This window comes from Durio zibethinus, chromosome 7 (assembly GCF_047325235.1).
Source record: "Durio zibethinus cultivar Kanyao isolate XHJ-2024 chromosome 7, ASM4732523v1, whole genome shotgun sequence".
NCBI lineage: Eukaryota > Viridiplantae > Streptophyta > Magnoliopsida > Malvales > Malvaceae > Durio > Durio zibethinus.
Window position 1 is genome coordinate 28,448,110 of NC_143168.1, and position 19,722 is coordinate 28,467,831.

The 19,722-nt window shown below is 31.7% G+C and overlaps 1 protein-coding gene and 1 pseudogene across 1 annotated transcript; both read left to right on the top strand.

Moving 5' to 3' along the window:
• Nucleotides 1–885: 885 nt before the first annotated feature.
• On the top strand, nucleotides 886–4,052 carry LOC111277641 (putative pentatricopeptide repeat-containing protein At1g56570; annotated as a pseudogene).
• A 251-nt stretch (nucleotides 4,053–4,303) lies between these two features.
• LOC111277398 (protein AGENET DOMAIN (AGD)-CONTAINING P1-like) lies at nucleotides 4,304–18,529 on the top strand. Its single transcript, XM_022863828.2, has 3 exons — nucleotides 4,304–4,958; nucleotides 5,780–6,328; nucleotides 18,098–18,529. Exons 1-3 carry the CDS (start codon nucleotides 4,473–4,475, stop codon nucleotides 18,512–18,514), a joined length of 1,452 nt encoding a protein of 483 aa, XP_022719563.2. The 5' UTR covers nucleotides 4,304–4,472; the 3' UTR covers nucleotides 18,515–18,529.
• Nucleotides 18,530–19,722: the final 1,193 nt, after the last annotated feature.

Sequence of the window (19,722 nt, forward strand, 5' to 3'; positions counted from 1 at the left end):
TATAAAAAATAAAAATAAAAAATATATATTTTATTAATTTTAATTTTAATTTATAATTTATAATTTATATATATATGAATTCAATATAATTTTATTATATAAATTAAATTTAATAGATGAATATGAAATTTATTTTTCTAAATTGGATCGAGCTTAAAAATATTTTGAACTTCAAAAATTTGAGTAAAATTAAATCTAAATAAACATATAAATTATTAATATCAAATATAAATTCGATATGATCCGACCATAAATACTTTACAAATAAATACATTAGATATAAATAGACCTATTCAAGAGTTAAATTATTTATTTAAATTCAAAAGTTTATTCAAGTTTTGAAAGATATGGATAAAAAATTAAAATTCATTAAACGAATTTAAACATAATTTTTAAGTCCATTTAAATTTCAGATTGAGTTTTGAACAAAAAATTTAAAATTCGAATCCAACATTGCCTGATTCCAATTCACACACATATATATATATATATAAATTATATATAAATGAACATATCTATAAAAAATTAGAAAATATATTTTATTAAATTAAAATTTTATTTTTAATTTATATATACGTGAATTTAATATAATTTCATTAAATTTAATTTAATCATATTTTTTAATTTTTATTATATAAATTAAAATTAATAGATGGATATGAATTTATTATTTTAAGTTGAATTGAGCTTGAAAATATTTTGAACCTTAAAATTTCAAGTAAAATTTAACCTAGATAAATATATAAATTATTAATATCAAACATAAATATAATCTAACCCGATCATAAATACTTTACAAATGAATACGTTATATTCGAAGTTTCCAAATATCAAAATATATTTTCGCAAGAAGATATATAGTATGTTAGCATTAGAAGGATTCAGATGAGGTTAATTGAGAACAACAACGGTAAGCAAGCAATAACCTTCTCTTCTCCTACTTAGTGATGAGAGCTGAGTGATCTATTTGCATGAACTGGATTTAAGAACCAGTTTAACATTTTCAATGGATTTTAATAATCTTTTGTTGTTACAGTATTTTCTGAAATTTCTTTCTTCCATTGTCCACAGTTTGTAAAAGGTAATTGGACCAAACAAGTCTGGAAGCACGTAAACTCCACTCGCCAAAGACTCTCTTCATACCATATGCCCTGCTTTTCCCTGCAGCATTTTATTCTATACCTCCTTTTAACAGTTACATGTGAAAAGAAAATTTGTCATCTCTAAACTCCTTGGCCCTGCCATACAAGTGGTAAAGGTTGGAATGGATTGGTAAGTTCATAGGTATTGATTGGTAAGTCCGCAGAGGCAACACCAACACAAAAATGATTATATCCATTCCTTCCGCTCTGCTCTCATTTCATAATGATTCAACCATTAATAGAACAAATAACCTTTAGCTTTATGGTTACTAAAATATAGAAAAGTCGTCCCACTTTCCATCAGATATTCCCTTCAATGGGTCCGAAACTATTCTACCGGACAAAGATACCCTTTACCCATCTATCAAAGAAGCAAAGGGGCCCGACATATTAGCCATAAATGTCATCAAATCCTTCTTTGAGAAGGGCTTGATTAATCAATCACGTGTTCTGTTTGACGAAACACCTGAAAGAGACGTGGTTTTGTGGACGGCCATGATTGCTGGCTACACTTCATGCAACCATCATGTCCGTGCGTGGACTTTGTTCTATGAGATGTTAACTAAGGCTTTTACTTTATCTAGTGTGTTAAAGGCTTGCAAATCCATGCAATATCTTGCATGTGGAGGTTTGGTTCATGAGGTGGCTATAAAGCATGGCGTAGAGGGTTCTTTATACGTTGATAATGCACTAATGGACATGCATGCAAATGGAGGATGTATTGTCGGTTTTAGAGATATGAAAGAGAAAAATATAGTCACTTGGACTATTTTGATCATTGGGTACACTCATAGAGGTGATGGCTGCACTGGACTTCAAGTCTTGAGAGAAATGTTACCGGTAAGTTGTTCAAAATAAACATGGAATTTATTAATTTGTTTGGGTTTATGCTGCGTTATGGAAATTCCCATGTTTTATGTGTAGTAGTAGAAGTTTTATACTTTACCTTGGTAGTTTCAGTTCTCAAGATTGTATGCTATAGCATCTAGTATGGTACACAAATATAAATGCTGCTCTCTCAACCATGTCAAACAACCATGATTTTTTTTTGGGTTTGAATTAGCATGCTATTCTGGCCAATAAAAAGTAGCATGCCTTGAAATTGTTCGTCATTTCTTTCGCATTTTTTGGTGAACAGGAGGAAGCAGAGTTGAATCCTCCTAGTTTTTCAATTGCCTTTAGGTTGTTCTATGATGGGCTCACATTCTTTTGGCAGGCAAATACATGTAGCCGTCATTAAAAATGGGCTTGGGTCTAATCGTCCTGTCATGAATGCTATATTAGACATATATTGGTGTGGTTTTTTATCCGAGGCAAATGAATACTTCCATGAGATGACTAAAAAAGATCTTATCACGTGGAACACCTTTATAGCTGGTTATGAAAGAGTAGATTCTAAAGAGTTCTTGAATCTATTCTCACAAATGGTATCTGAGGGTTTTAGTCCAAATTGCTACAAATTTACCAGTATTACTGCCGCCTGTGCAAATTTAGTAGTTTTGAATTGCGGGCAACAGGTTCATGTAGGCATTGATTGCAGAGGCCTCGAGTGGAGCTTGGTGTTGTTTGATGCCCTAATTGACATGTATGCCAAGTGCGGAAGCATACCTGACTCGCCCAAAATCTTTAGTGAAATGTCTAATAGAGATTTGGTCTCTTGGACTTCTATGATGATTGGTTACGGGGCACATGGTTATGGGAAAGAGGCTGTTGTGTTGTATGATGAGATGGTCATGTCTATAATTAGACCTGACAGGATAGTGTTTATGGCAGTTCTGACTGCTTGCAGCCATGCTGGACTTATAGATGAAGGTTTGAGGTGTTTTGAATCAATGAGCAATTATAGCGTCACCCCTGATCAGGAGATCTATGGGTGTGTCGTTGATTTGTTAGGCCGTGCTGGGAGAGTTGAGGAGGCTTATCAACTGATCGAGAGCATGCCATTTGGCTTAATGAATTCTAGGTGCTTGTAAGACACATAAGCTCACAAAGTTGGGCAAATAAGCATCTTTGAAGGTATTGGATTTGAGGCCATATAAAGTTGGGGCTTATGTGATATTGTCAAATATCCATGCTGCTGAGGGTAAGTGGTGAAATTTGCAAGAATGAGAAAGTTGATGAGAAGAACTGGGAGTAGAAAAGAGCCAGGGAGGATTTGGATTGAGGTAAGAAATCAGGTTTACAGCTTTGTTGTTTGTGGTGAGGTTGGGTCTCAAACAGAGTGGGCGTATGGGGTTTTAGAGTTGCTTAATCTACATATGAAAGAAGCAGGATATATGCCTGATTTAGATTGCTTGATATATGATCTTGAAGATGGGACTTGAAGAGAAGCAGAAGCTGAAGAAACTAGAAGATCTCGTTATCTATATAACCAAACTGAATTTCATGAATATTATTATCTGGTTCGATATTAGCAGCCCTAAGTGGGGTAGAATTGGAAGCTTAAAGCCAGTGCAGAGAAGGAAAAGAAGAAATTATTGTTGGGAAAAGGAGAATGCATCAAAATTGGCCTTGGTGCATTTGTTTGTGGTCTTAGAAATGACCAAATTTTGAATTAGAGTATCAGAAATTTGTACTCTCTTGGAATCAATTTTTTCAACAAATTGCTAGGGAACAAGCTATTTATCCTCTACCGTTATTTGGAAGTATTGTATACTATATTTGGCATCACATGAAGATTTACTAAGCTTTTTGTTGCTCGTAGGATGAGAAAAGAAATGGGGACTAGTCATTTCTTACAACAAATAAATGATTCAACGACGGAATCCAGGTCTATGATTAATCTCTTTGATTGGGATTATACAAAGTATATTGCATTTCTGTTAAGACATCTAGGTCAAATTGCATGCATGTAATTTTCAGTGTTTTTGTGGGTGAAAAGTCTGCTGTCTTTAGGAGTAAGCTTGATCAGATACTTGCTAGACGCTAGTGATGAACAAGATGATATCAGGAACGAGGATGTTGCTTCTGTTTTTAATTCCTCCAGGTTACCAGAAGATGATTCCAATTTCCAGGTATGACTTTGTCATATTTGACTTTCTTCCTCTCTGTCTCTTTCGCACACATACACACACACTTGTGCAAAAATATATACACATGCGAGTGCACTCGTATATCAATGATTTTTTACTGTGTTTATACTATAGCTAACCAATGGCCTCCCATAGCAATCCTTACAAGCCCAATTCTAAGTCCAAAAGAAATAAAAATTGTGACCTAAAATCTGCATATGGTTCGTAACGCGCGTTGACGGTCAGGCATTCATCATTCTTGCTCTCTCTCACTCCCGCCAAAACACCCAACGGAAAACCCAATTTCTCTCAATAGGAAATGCCACCAAAACGAAAGCCCACCGCAGCTCCCGCTACCGACGACCCTCCACACCCGCAACCTGGTTCCCAAGTAGAGATCAGCTCCAACCACCCTCGGTTCCAAGGTTCATGGTTCACCGGCTCAATCATCAAGCGCGCTTCTTCAAGAAACCCTAACAAGTTCTTAGCCCAATACACCCTCCTTTTCCAAGACGAGGCCGGTACTAAGCCCTTGAAGGAAACCATCGACGCTGTGGATATACGCCCTCTGGCCCCTCGAGAAAGAGCAAGAAAGTTCAAGTTCGGTGAAGAGGTGGATGCTTTTCACAATAGCGGTTGGTGGGAAGGGGTGATTACTAAGGAGTTGGAGAACGGAAAGTTTCATGTTTACTTTAAGAGGTTAAAAGAGCAGTTGGAGTTTGGTGAGGATCAGTTGAGGCTTAATAGACAGTGGGTTAATGGGTCTTGGACGCCACCGTTGGAAGAAGATGGGCAAGTGGAGGAGGTAAATTCTTTTGGGTATTTCTTGTTTCTTTATAATTTTTTTTTTCACTTTTCTTTCTTCATTTGAGTTTTTTTTTTTAGTAATTCTTGTTTATTTAGGTTTCCTCTTAATCTGTTTGGTTGTTGAAATGGGAAGTGGAGGGGAAAGATAGAGAAAATGCAAGAAATTGAGAGTTATGATTTGTTTCTTGGAATGTATACTTATTTAGAATTTTTGTAAACTGATATGTGTTATTATGTGAATTCTCTATATCTATTTCAGTCTTATGTTGTTTAAATACGTTTCTTTTGTTGTTTATCAGGAATTAAGGATAATAGAAGTATTAGGCTGTCTGTTTGACGGATTGAATATAAACTTTGACAAATATACTACTAGATAGTAGTCCTGGTTTCAGAAAACTGGTACTGTTACTCAGTTTTCATGATGAAGACATATTTTACTGATGGAATGTATAAACTTGGAAGTTATTATATGCACTTGTTCCTGAAAATTGGTTGTAATTTGTTATCTTATTTCTTTGTACTTTGTAAGAATTGATGGCTACATAATTGACTAAAGAGAGGAGTTAGGCCTATCCCTCTCTGCATATATTTAGTTGCTCAAGTTTCTAGATTGGGGGTTGGGAAAAGGGGATACTTCTGAATAGTTTCCATTAGTTGTAAAATGAATGGAAGGCAAAAGGAGGATGTTAGACCCTTTGAGAAAAATGGGTCAAAAAGATATGATTCTCTGTAACATGGTTCTTTTCTGTTCCCTACTAGGTTATAGTTTCTAGTGTCTTGTGTAGTTTGCATCCTCATCTTTTCGCTTTTTAACTACAGAAAGTACAAACAGAGAAAGAAGTGAAGTCTAACAAAGTTGTTACTCTAGACAAGCTGAAGTGTGACAATGCAGCAAGCAAATTAAAGTCTGACAAAGCAGGGAGTGGAGAGAAATTGGAGTCTGGCAAGATAACAACAGATAAAAAGTTCAATGAGGGAGAACATGTTGAGGTAACCAGTGGTGAAAATGGTTTCCAAGGTGCTTGGTTTGCTGCCACTATTGTTAAAGCTGTGGGGAAGGACAGGTACCTAATTCAGTATGAGTGCTTGAGAAATGAGGCTGACACTGATTTCTTAAAGGAAGAGTTTGATACCCTGCACATTAGGCCTTATCCTCCAGAAGTTGTTGTGGCTGATCGGTTCGAAAAGCTTGATGAAGTTGATGCTTTGTACAATGATGGCTGGTGGGCGGGTGTGATTTCTAAGGTTGTTTCTGATTCAAAGTATGAAGTCTATTTTAAGAATACCAAGGAGAAAATGAAGTTTGATGACTCTGAGTTAAGGCTACATCAGGACTGGATTGATGGAAAATGGGTTGCAGCTTCCCGGGTACGACACTCTAACCCTTCAACATCTTTGTAGATATGTTTTGTTGAATGGTGTTGCTTGGGAGTTTAAAAACATGGTCTGACTTTCTCTAGACTTGCTAAAGTGTTTGTATGTTTGCTGTTTAAGTATGGATTTAGATGCTTAGTTCCTGAACTTTTATCAACTATTTAAAATTTTGATTTGTTAAAATCACATCCCCATATTTTCTAAACATATGCAATTAACAAAAATCAGTGACAAGGTGACAGTGAGACCATTGTGCCTGTCTATTTTCTTAAGCAAACTAAATTCTTGAAAGAAGAAAAGAAGATGAACATACCTGTTACTGTTACTTTGCAAAGTCCTTTTCCTTCCAACTTCTCTGTTCATACATACATGCATGCATGCATGCATACATGCATACATACATACATACATACATGCATGCATGCATGCATGCATGAGCATTCAGGCATGCCAGCTGGAAGCAAGTTTCAGCTGGTATTTTCTCCTCACTTATGCTATAGCATCCTCTCTAACAACCTGAAAAGAAAAAAAAAACACAAATGAACCCTCCAAAACAAGTGATACAGAATGTTTCTACGTTGCTATGCTAAACTTAAGAAATATGGCAACAGCTATAGTTATGCATGATCGGAGTACAATTAAAAAGTGATAAATCATCTTGTGAAAGTATATTTGGATGGTTGATAATATTAATTTTAATATCTAAAATTCATATAACAACCTAACTAATAATCATATCTGATTAACTATGATTCAAATAAATAATAAATCTTTACTTTCAATTTCATTCCGTTATACATTCGAGCATATGCTTTCAAATCCCTCCTCATTTGCACAGGAACTGAGTTGTGGAATCGAATACAGATTTTACCACAAACATGGAATTCCTGCGTATCAATGACTAATGAAAGCTGGAAAGTCAAGAAAGAAAAATGAAATATGGTACATTTATAAATAGTAGTAAGCCAAATCTATAAAAGTTAAAAGTAAGTAGTATATATGGTCTTGTATGGAGCCTGTTAGCCTCAAATTATGTACTGGACATCTGGGCCTTTTGTGCAGAAAAAATTCTGAGCAGTGAACCAAACCTAATGCATTAATGTCAATGTGCATGCATAGTACATAATTTGAGGTTTGGTTCACTGCTCAGAATTTTTTCTGTACAAAAGGCCCAGATGTCCAGTACATAATTTGAGGCTAACAGGCTTCATACAAGACCATATATATTACTTACTTTTAACTTTTATAGATTTGGCTTACTACTATTTATAGATGTATCATATTTCATTTTTCTTTCTTGACTTTCCAGCTTTCATTAGTCATTGATACGCAGGAATTCCATGTTTGTGGTAAAATCTGTATTCGATTCCACAACTCAATTCCTGTGCAAATGAGGAGGGATTTGAAAGCATATGCTCGAATGTATAACGGAATGAAATTGAAGGTAAAGATTTATTATTTATTTGAATCATAGTTAATCAGATATGATTATTAGTTAGGTTGTTATATGAATTTTAGATATTAAAATTAATATTATCAACCATCCAAATATACTTTCACAAGATGATTTATCACTTTTTAACTGTACTCCGATCATGCATAACTATAGCTGTTGCCATATTTCTTAAGTTTAGCATAGCAACGTAGAAACATTCTGTATCACTTGTTTTGGAGGGTTCATTTGTGTTTTTTTTTCTTTTCAGGTTGTTAGAGAGGATGCTATAGCATAAGTGAGGAGAAAATACCAGCTGAAACTTGCTTCCAGCTGGCATGCCTGCTTATCTCAATGGCTGTTGCTTTGCAACTTGGATATAAATAGATAACGCATATGGGCCAGGAATCATATACTCATAACCTTCCATGATAGCAAATTGCAGAATCATTTTAGATATGATCTGTGTTTTTGCCTTGTACAAATTCTTTTCTTCCTCATCTTATAAACTTGATGCCTTCAGTAAATTTGTGTCTTCAAAGTTGAAATTTCATATAATGGGGTTAGCAGAAATTGCATTAGTTTCTTTTGCTCTCACGGTGGCTCTCAACTTGATATCTTTCTCATGCGGGGTCAAACAAGACACTCTGATGACCATATGCTTCCCAACACAAAACCAAGAATTCTGTAAGTGAAAAGGGCCAAGACTATATGTACCACTTATTTGATATTATTTTGTTTCTAAATTAAATGTTTCAAACTTTAAAGACTCGTATAATATTTGAATGGGGATTGCAATATATAGTTTAGTTTTGAAACCTTGGGTCGGTGGCTTGGACGGTGCAATGCTGCGTTTAGGAATGCCAATCCAAAAGGAGACTCAATTTCTAAATTTGTTCTTTATATACTTTGTTTTTTTTTATTTTTTTATGGTTTGTACTTTGATTGAACCATTAATAAAAGATTTAATGCACATTCTAAAAATACTAAGGCGGCCGAATAATCTTTTTTTTCCCTAAAATAATATTCATAGACAAGTGCAAATTTCACACGCACAAAAAAAATTGGGCTTGTGTTTTGAGAACAATCGTATATAATTATGTAAACCAAACAAAAAATTGGAAGAGCCGGAGAATAATAAAAAAGTTTGGATTATAGGCTCAAACGGACCCCTTTGGGAAATTTGTTGTAGTCCATTTTAAAATTTCTTTTGGGTCAGAGCAGTACACTAGCTTTAATACATAAATATAATCAATCCTAAACCCAATACTAATAAAAAAATTAAAAATCTTTTCTCTTTCAATTAAACTTGCAAGGCTGCAACCGTCTTCCATATTACTGAAAAACATGGAGCTGCCCACCACTGAAAAACCCAATCTTTTCTAACTAATTGTTGGTTATGTTTTTCTTCTTTTTAAACCATACAGACATAACCTGTGTCCTTCACACACCCACATTCTTCGATTTTGCCCTCTGGACATGCCTCTACTTCTTGAGGCAAAACTTTCATTACAAATTAAGCCTTATGGTGGTTTTGATTGATTTCTTTGGTGACAAGATTAGTAGATACATCTTTTTCTAAAACCTGTAGCTCGTCAATTTATTGAGAAAGACGCTTTATTTTTTCAACTTTTGACTTCAAAATACTTTAATTTCTCCAACGAGTTGTTGGAATCCATTAATTCTAATCATGCAATGAAAGTAAAAATTTTGAAAATATTAAAAACATACTCCATTAATAACCGTTCTGACTAAATAGCACACTACAAACACTAATAGAATTAAACACTGATAAAGGACCTATGAACTAAACACTGATAAACGACATAATGATAAACTAAACAACAGGTAACAATGAAAAAAAAAAAGACATCCTATTGCAACCTAGATAGAATTAATAATAGCTTGTCATACTTGCAGAAGTACTGGCCTACAATTAAGCTCTCATTCATTCTCAATCTGAATGCCATATTCATTGGCTATGCAAATTAAGGACTGTCTCTTGTTCTCAAGAGCCAATGGGGAGATTCTCATCTTTCCTCCAAATTGATAGTCATCTCTAAGCTTACAGAAAGCTTCCATCTCAGCAACATTAACCACCTCAATACTTTCGTAGTTTTTTAATGCGTTAGCAGATGCATCCATAGCATTCTTTTCTTCAAGCTTCTCAAATTATCTCCATCCAACTTTTCGTAAGCGTCCATGAAGGATCGTAAAGTGATTGTGGAATCATTTGGTAGAAGTTGAGGTGGAGGCGGTGGTAGAGGTTGAGTTGCCAATGATTGCAAGAAGAGGATAAGAAATTAAGTTAGTGTGGAACCTAGTAGAGATTAAGGTGAAGATGGAGTTTGAGCTGCTATTTATAATGCATTGCAGCCTAAGATGTTAACGAAAATGTAAAAGTATCATGCTAAAATATTAAACAATCATGTAAAATGTATCTTACCAAAAATATCATGCAAATATCACATAATAAAAAAATCATGCAATAAATCATAAAAACATTATGTAATAAAACATACAAATAACATGCAAAAAAATCAATAATTATGCAATATACAAATAAGCATGCAATTAATAAATAATCATGTAAGTAATAAATTATCATACAAATATATAAATTATTATGCAAATATATAAATTACTCTATCGAGTAAGAGCAAGAACTTTAATAAGCACACAAATGATTGTACTGTTTTCATTTTTCTCATTCTGTTGAATTCTTTCACTGTTATTATAAGAAAGAGTACTACTGATTCATACCAATGAAATTAATGTAAAAAAATATCTTCTTAAAAATATCATGCAAATATCATAGAATAAAAATCATGCAATAAATCATAAAATTATCATGTAATAAATCATGCAAATAACATGCAAACAAATCAATAATCATGCAAATATAAAAATAATCATGCAAGTATATAAATTATCATGCAAATAATAAATCACACCAATAAATCATACAAACTAGTGAATGAACTCGGCTTCGCCCAGCGTGTTATATTAATTTGTAGTATTTTATTTACCTAAAATAATTTACTATAAACTTAATAATAGAAGGTTAATATAAAACTAAATAGAAAATGTTTGGTGTTTAATTAAAAGTTATAAAAATCTTTCAAAAGGTTATTTTAGGTACAACTGATTAAGGACAGATATCCTATTTGAAATCTTATTGTCAGTATCGTATATGTACATTTGAGCAAACTTTGGATTTTGATCAGAAAAAAGAAGCAAAAACCTATGATGGTTCTATCCAGAAATCTTAAAATATAAAGTTGTGCTTTTTTATTGACACTATCATCAACCTTACCAATTGTTGGAGTAAATTAGAACACTGAATTATACACTACAATTTTTTCTCTAAAACTTACACTTCTACACATTCCATTATAAATAAGCAATTGATCTAAATATTGTTGAGTTTTTCTAAAAAGAGATAACCAAACAATTCCTTATTGGCAACAAAGTGTAAATGTAGGATTCCGTATTTGTTTTGAAATATCAACCTTCTTCTCGTACCAAATAATAATATCAGAAAATGGACAAACACATGTCGGACCACCAAAGTTAAAAGGTTCAAAACATGTTCCTTCCAAAAAGGGAAAAAATTTAAATATCAGACAAATGAAAAAAGTAACAACTAAATCACAAATGAAAAAAATACACAAAACATAATAGAGCTTACTTAAATTGTCAGTTTGCTTTATCTCCCCACCAAAGACATTTGATTGTTCTTCTTGCACTAAAGAAACATTCATAGAGTTACCAAAAGAATCCATTACAATCAAATCTAAATCTTGAAGACATCTAGAAGAGCTTGCAAAAACATCCAACTTCAATCTAAGTTTTCTTTTTTTAGACATATGAACAATTGAATCTTTTGCAACAATAGATTTGTATGTTTTAACTCCAATTGTTTGTAATTCCTAACTAGCATCAAAAGACGAATGCAATGCCCACCTCATTCACTATTAAGGATCAAATCATGTTCACATGTGTTACGGAACACGTTAAATTCAAACTGAAAGTAAAATTCTTTTCCTAACATCATAACCAAATGGATTATCTCTATCGCTATTACTATTATTGAAATTAATATCATCAAACTCTTTTGCAACACTGATATGTTGCATTATATTACCAACTAAACAAGAACATCTTCCTGTTCTAACTTGATAAAGATATGTACTATGTTCAGATCCATCGATTTTAAAAGAAAAAAAGCTACCTATACAAATAGTTTGCTATTTTCTCAAATTTACAGATTGTAACCTTTCCATTCTTCTAATTTTATTCTCCCTTACTCTACTAACCAAATCTATTTGCCAAACACAACAACTTAACACATATAATTAACAATAAATATATGCGCAAAATATAATCTATTAACAAAACCACAAAAAAAAGAACATAACATAAAATAGGAAAAACATAATATTATACTATATTTCTAATCTAACTACACACATAAACGAAACTCAGAACACAAAACAAATAAATAGAAGCACAAAAAATGGGAAAAAAAAGAAAACAAACAAAAATACAAAAAGCAAAACTAGAACTTTAAAATTACCTCGCATGCAAATAGCCTAAAAGCCATAATTGAGCCTGTAAAAAAATTTCATAATTTATGAGAACAAAAACAAATAAAATGACAAATTAACCATATAATTTAAAACAATAATAAAAACAACAAGCTTTATTGATAACTATTACCTACATAAATACAAATAGATTTAATAACTAATCAACAACATAATTTAACAATAATTGATGTAAAAAAAATATAGCAAGTAAACTTTTAAATTTAATCAAAATTCATTCATATAAATTGTCTATATGATTTGATTAATAAATGGACCTTAGCAATTCAATACAAAACATAATCCATTAACCAAATCCCAATCAACAAAAAAAAGAACATAACCCAAAATAAGAAAAAATACTATCATACTATATTTGAAATCTAATTATACATAGAAACAGAACTTAGAACACAAATAAAATAAATATAGAAGCATAAAAAAAGACAAAAAAAAAAAAAGACAAAAGAGAAAAAAAAAACAACAATAAGAAAAGCAAAACCATAGCCTAAAAGTTACCTCGCGCATAAAATAACATAATACCAACAACTAAACCTGTAAAAAAAAACTTGATAATTTATAACAACAAATATAAATAAAATATCAAATTAACCATATAATCTAAAACAACAATAAATACAGCACGCTCTATTAACAACCATTGCCTATACACATACAAATACATTGTATGATTGATTAACACCATAATTTAACAATAATTGATGTAAAAAAATGCATAATAAATAAACTTTTAATTTTAATCAAAATTCATTCATATAAATTTGTCTATATACATTGTTCATAATATAAAAAGAATCTAGTAAACCTACAATCTAATGACTAAGGTATTAACAATCTTTGTAATCCCTTGTTAAATTTTAAATAATCCTTAAAAATAATTTAATACTACATATAACTTGATTCCAAATGGTCATCCTTTGCTATTAAAATTATAACAATAAGTATCAGTACCAATCTTTTATATGCCTAAAGTCATGTAGTTTACCTGAATCAAGATTAAGATAGCTCTTAAGTCTTAACTATGCAAGTGCCAAATTTTCATATTAACCCCCCAAAAAATTGATAAATGGATATACATACAGCTATGTATCTAGATGAAATCTTCAAAGCATAAACAAATTTATTAGCTAAATAAAATATTCTCTCCAATCTTTCACTATAATTGTCAGGATATCTAAGTAACATATTTCAATTGTTATTGTTGTTTTTTAGACATTGAAAATGAAGTTGAAACCTCACATTGTTGGGGTGATTTCTTTGTTCAAGTCTAAAATTTATTTTATAATCACTATTCAGTATTGATCTATATTATATATATTAAATATGATTATTTTATAAGGTTTGCTATTTCACATATGTGAGATATTGTGACAATCTACTAATCCTGCAAGCAAAGCCAAAATACATGTTATAATGATAGAATATCAAATTATATTCTTTCATCTTTTGAAAAAAGCCTTTTAGCTGGAAGATTCCTTTTCTATTTTACATCATGATAGACTTATATTTTTAGTAATTAATTATAAAAGATAGAGGCATCCAAGTGTAGGGCTTGTACACGTTGTTCATGCACTACCATGGTATCATAATTATAAGTTACAACTAAGACAATTTGAAAAACACAATCGAAAAAAAAGCATGATGGTAAATGCAAATAGCTGAAATATAAACTATAAAAGATAGCTAAAGTTACAACTGCTAATTATGATTAAAGTTCATTTTCTAGTGGTCGTGAATTACACATTCTTTCTTACTCATCATGAAAGCTTTCCTAGAATAACAGACTACCTGTGATTACTACTCACCTAAAACCCTCACAAAGTGATCATAATGTATCTCTAGATTAACATTTTTTAAAACCTATACTACCTAATTTGGCTGCCTGACATTCGATGATCAAAAGTCACCAGATAGACACCAAAATTTTTCACAAAAGGATACCAGAAGACTTGGGATCTTGAATTTCAAAAGCTCTATAAATAAAGCTAAACTCTGCAAGGAACGGGAATAGACAGAGACCAAAAATGGGGGGAAAAATCTTGAGGTTCTATAAAAAGAAGTAATCACAGTCCTTTTTGAGGAACTAGCAGTAAACAAAATTTTTTTTTGAAAGTAAAATTTTAGATCTATGAGGTTTGAAATTTTTTTTGAAAATTTTGGATTTGGAAAAGTACTTAAAAAAAAAAGGAACAATTTAGGATTTTTTTGAACAATTTTCAAAATTTTTTTGGGTCGTTGAAATTGAAAAAGTTTAAATTTTCTGGCAACTGTTGAATTTTTTAGCACCGAAATATGAAAAAATTTGAATTTTTTGGTGACCGGTAAATTTTTTCGACCATCGAAATCTGGGATCTTTGAATTTTTTGATGCCATTGAAGATTTTGGCCATCAGTGCACAGCGACGACTGATCGAAAATTGAGTTTTACGGTGGCTAGCAGGAGTGTTTGAATTTCTAGAGAGAGGGGCTTTAGGGTAGAGAAAGTGGAGAAAGAAAAAAAAACTGAAACATGCCTTTTATAAGCCCTTCAAAACGACATTGTTTTAGGCATCCGGACCAAACCCGACCCATGAAGGATCTGGACGTTGACCTGTGTGCCAACCTGATCCATTTCACATGTTTTTCTTTTTTTTTTCCTTTTTATTTTCTGTTTTGATTTTGATTTTGATTTTTTATGTCGATTTTTATGTTAATTTTTTATGATATTGTTATTATTATTGTTATTTTATGTTATAACTAATAATAATTTTTTTAGAAACAAATAAATAAATAGAATAAAAATAAAACTAAAATAAAATAAAGACCTAAAAAAATATAAATAAAAAATTTATTAATAATAACTTTTTTTAAAGGAAATAAATTCTATTACGAGCAAAAATATTATTTAAATTTCACCAAAGTGTTGGGATAATTTAAAAAAATAATTTTTGTTAGAGAACAAAAAATTATAAAAAATAATAAATAAAATAAAAAATAAATTATTTAAATGAATATTTTAAATGTAATTTATGAAAGCTAAAAGAGTTTAATTTTCTTTAATTATTGCAAGTAAAAACAATTTTTCAGATTTCACTATAGAGTTGGGATAATTCAAAATTATTTTTACTAAAACAAAGATTGATTTAAACAATGTAAAACAATAATAAAAAGTAATAAAAATGAAATTAATAATATTTGATATTTTAAATTTTTTAAGAAAGAATAGAAAATCGAATGAGTTTGATTTTCTTTAAACAACAGATTAATATTTAGATTTCACCAGTGAGTCGGGATAATTTAAATTTTTTTAATAAAAAAACATATATATAATTAAAGAATAAATAATAAAAATTTTAAAATAATCATAATAAAGATTAATTAATTAATTCCTTTAACTATAAAAAATAATTTTATTTAGGATCTTGCCAATATTGAGATAATCTTAAAATTTGTTGAAAATTTTTAGGATTTTGCTAAAAAGTTGAGATAATCTTAAAACTTATTTAATAAATTTTGGGAACTCATCAAAGAATTGGGATGTTCCTAAATCCTTTTAAAAAAAATAATTAAAATCTTATGACGAAGTTTCGAGAATTTTGTGAATGGTCAATTTTCTTGAAATATTTTTTAAATAGTGATTTCTTATAAATTCCATCAAAGCGTTGGAGAATTTATAGAATACGTAATAATAATAATAATAATAATGTTAATTTCATAATAGAGAAAATTGTTTTAAATATATTTTAGGAAATTAAACTTAAATATAAAAAGGACCATGTTATCAAAATTATAGGATTACACATGTTTAATTGATACCGTTCTTCAAACAAGCGACGTGAGGATGCTAATACCTTTCTCACTCGTAATCGTAATCTCGAATCTAACCCTGATTTCGTAGACCTAAACTTCTTTTAGTAATTCTTAGTTAATTTTAAGATTTTTACTAAAAGACAATATTTTGGGTGGCTAATCACACATTATAAAAGATTGGTGGCGGCTCCAAAAATTTTCACCAAGTCTAGCGATTAAGTCCTCCCGGACAAAAAATCATTACGATAGTTTGACTACTTCATTGGGGACACTTGAGAGTCAAGCCAAAAATTAAACATGCGTCATCCAAATTTTTATATTATGGTTTTTTTTATATTAAATTTTAATTTCTTATCTCAGAATAATTTTGTTTTGTTTTGTTTGGTTTTGATATGTTATTATTTTATTGCTAATTATATTGTTAATTTTATTAATAATTGATTACATTCCCTTACACACATACACATTTGCATTTATGCACAAGCTCTATACTTGGACTCCCAAATTTATCCCTTTTTAAGAGGGAGTAGAGTACCTATGTTTTCGTGAGGTTATAATGCCTTTGCTTGGGCTAACGAAATACTTCCACTCAAGTTAAACCCTTTCCGTTTGAGGCTTTACTAGTCCAGAGTGGACGACTGTAAAGATCAATTTGGGAACCTTTTTAGCCTATGTTAATTACCAAACCATGCATATAGTGAAACTTAAGAAACCAACCTTAGATAGGACAAATCCATTTTTATAGATTATACCCTGAATTAGGATACATGAGGGAATATTCATTTTAATATAATCCCTAACCCTATTTTATTTTGTTTTCCTTTTGTTTCATGATCATGCATTATCATAAACACTTGCATATGAGATGTGCTTATCAATATGCCAATATCAGTAAGAAGATTTTCAGTCTTGCTTTGAAAACACCATCATGATGTTCTCAGCTTCAAAGCCCATCATGTGTGAAGAGACCAATGTGGTGATAACTTTATCATTAGAAGTCCAAAGTAAAATGAGAGATTGTTTGAAAGAATTTGAACAAGAAATTTTGCCCGAAAAAATCAAGTTAGGACTTCAGCAAAATGACATCTTTGAGTTGGTTGAGATCTGGTACCGTGTAATAACTTCTAGAAAGATGACTTTCGAGGAAAAATATGGTCATATTGCTTCACTACTTGAGGTGCCTATGGAAAATCAATTGATAAGAGCTTTAGTTCAGTTTTGAGACTCTGCATACAAAATGTTTCATATTCAACGAAATAGATATGACCCTGATGATCAAAGAGTATAGTACATTGTTATGGTTACATCTTTTAAATCTAGACAAAATCTATTGACAAGGTTAAAAACTTGGATCTTGAAAGAAACTTGTTTGTATAATTGAGGTCCCAACTCAGAATGTGAACTCGTATATCCAAACAAAAAGCAAAAGTGATTGTATCCCGTGAGAAATCTATATGTGTTGTTATGTGAATTCTCTATATCTATTTCAGTCTTATGTTGTTTAAATACGTTTCTTTCCTTGGTTATAAGGATAATAGAAGTATTAGGTTGTCTGTTTGAGGTTCTAAATCTATCACGTACTGAATATAAATTTTGACAAATATACTATTAGATAGTAGCCCTGGATGCATAATTGGCTAAAGAGAGGAGAGGAGTTAGGCCTCTCCCTCTCTGCATATATTTAGTTGTGCAAGTTTCTAGATTGAGGGTTGGAAAGAAGTTGGGAAAAGGGGATACATCTGAATAGTTTTCACGAGTTGTAAAATGAATGGAAGGCAAAAGCAAGATGTTAGACCTAAACAAACCATTAGAGAAACAGGGGTCAAAAAGATGTGATTCCCTGTAACATAGTTTTTTTCTGTTCCCTACTAGGTTATAGTTTCTAGTGTCTTGTGTAGTTTGCATCCTCACCTTTTTCACATTTTAACTGCAGAAAGTACAAACAGAGAAAGAAGTGAACAAAGTTGTTACTCAAGAGAAGCTGGAGTGTGACAATGCAGCAAGCAAAGAGAAGTTAAAGTCTGACAAAGCAGGGAGTGGAGAGAAATTGGAGTCCGGCAAGATAACAACAGATAAAAAGTTCAATGAGGGAGAACATGTTGAAGTGACCAGTGATGAAGATGGTTTTGAAGGTGCTTGGTTTGCTGCCACTATTGTTAAAGCTGTGGGGAAGGACAGGTACCTAATTCAGTATGAGAGTTTGAGAACTGAAGATGACACTGATTTCTTAAAGGAAGAGTTTGATGCCCTGCACATTAGGCCTTATCCCGCAGAGTTGTTGTGGCTGATCGGTTCAAAGAGCTTGATGAAGTTGATGCTTTGTACAATGATGGCTGGTAGGTGGGTGTGATTTCTAAGGTTCTTTCTGATTCAAAGTATGAAGTTTATTTTAAGAATACCGAGGAGAAAATGAAGTTTGATGACTCTGAGTTAAGGCTACATCAGGACTGGATTTATGGAAAATGGGTTGCAGCTTCCCAGGTATGACACTCTAACCCTTCAACATCTTTGTAGATATATGTTGTTGAATGGTGTTGCTTGGGAATTTAAAAACATGGTCTACTTTTCTCTAGACTTGCTAAAGTGTTTATATGTTTGCTGTTTGAGTATGGATTTAGACATTTAATTCCTATCAACTATTTCAAATTTTGATTTGTTAAAATCACATCCGCATATTTTCTAAACTTATGCAATTAACAAATATCAGTGACAAGGTAACAGTGAGACCATTGTGCCTCTCTATTTGCTTAAGCAAACTATATTCTTGAAAGAAAAAAAAATGAACATACCTGTTACTGTTACTTTGCAAACGCATAGGCAGAGAATGGGATATATATATACATGTGTGTGCGCGCGCACACGTTGACACTAATGCATTAGGTTTAGGTCACTGCTCAAAATTTTTTATTTACAAAAGGCCTAGACGTCCAGTACATAATTTGAGGCTAAGAGGCTCCATAAGTGAAAAGAGCCAAAACCATATATACCACTTACTTTTAACTTTAGAGTTACACTCAACAAATTTTCTTGTCTTTCCAGCTTTCATTAACAACGTATGCATATCCATCCCATCGGTAATTTGTCAATTTCCAAACGACACGAATTGCCTACAACTCTATCAAGCGGCTCGTGGTGCACGATCAAAGACGACTCAACAAGAAAATCGCTCTTTTCGCTGTCAGAAACTTGGAAGTTGTTGTTTACAACCAGAGGGATGTGATGGCAATTTGTACCTTGAAGCAGGAATTCCATGTTTGTTGTAAAATCCTTGTTCGTTTCCACCATTCAGTTCCAGTGCAGACAATGAAGGATTTGGAAGCATATGCTCGAATGCATTATAAAATGAAATTGAAGGTAAATATTTATTATTTATTTGATTCATAGTTAATCAGATATGATTAGTTAGGTTGTTGTGTGAATTTTAGATATTAAAATCAGTATTATCAACTATCCAAACTTGCTTTCACAATAAGATTTATCACCCTTTAACTGCACTCCAATCATGCATTGCTATAGCTGTTGCTAAATTTCTTAGAGTTTAGCATAGTAATGGAGAAG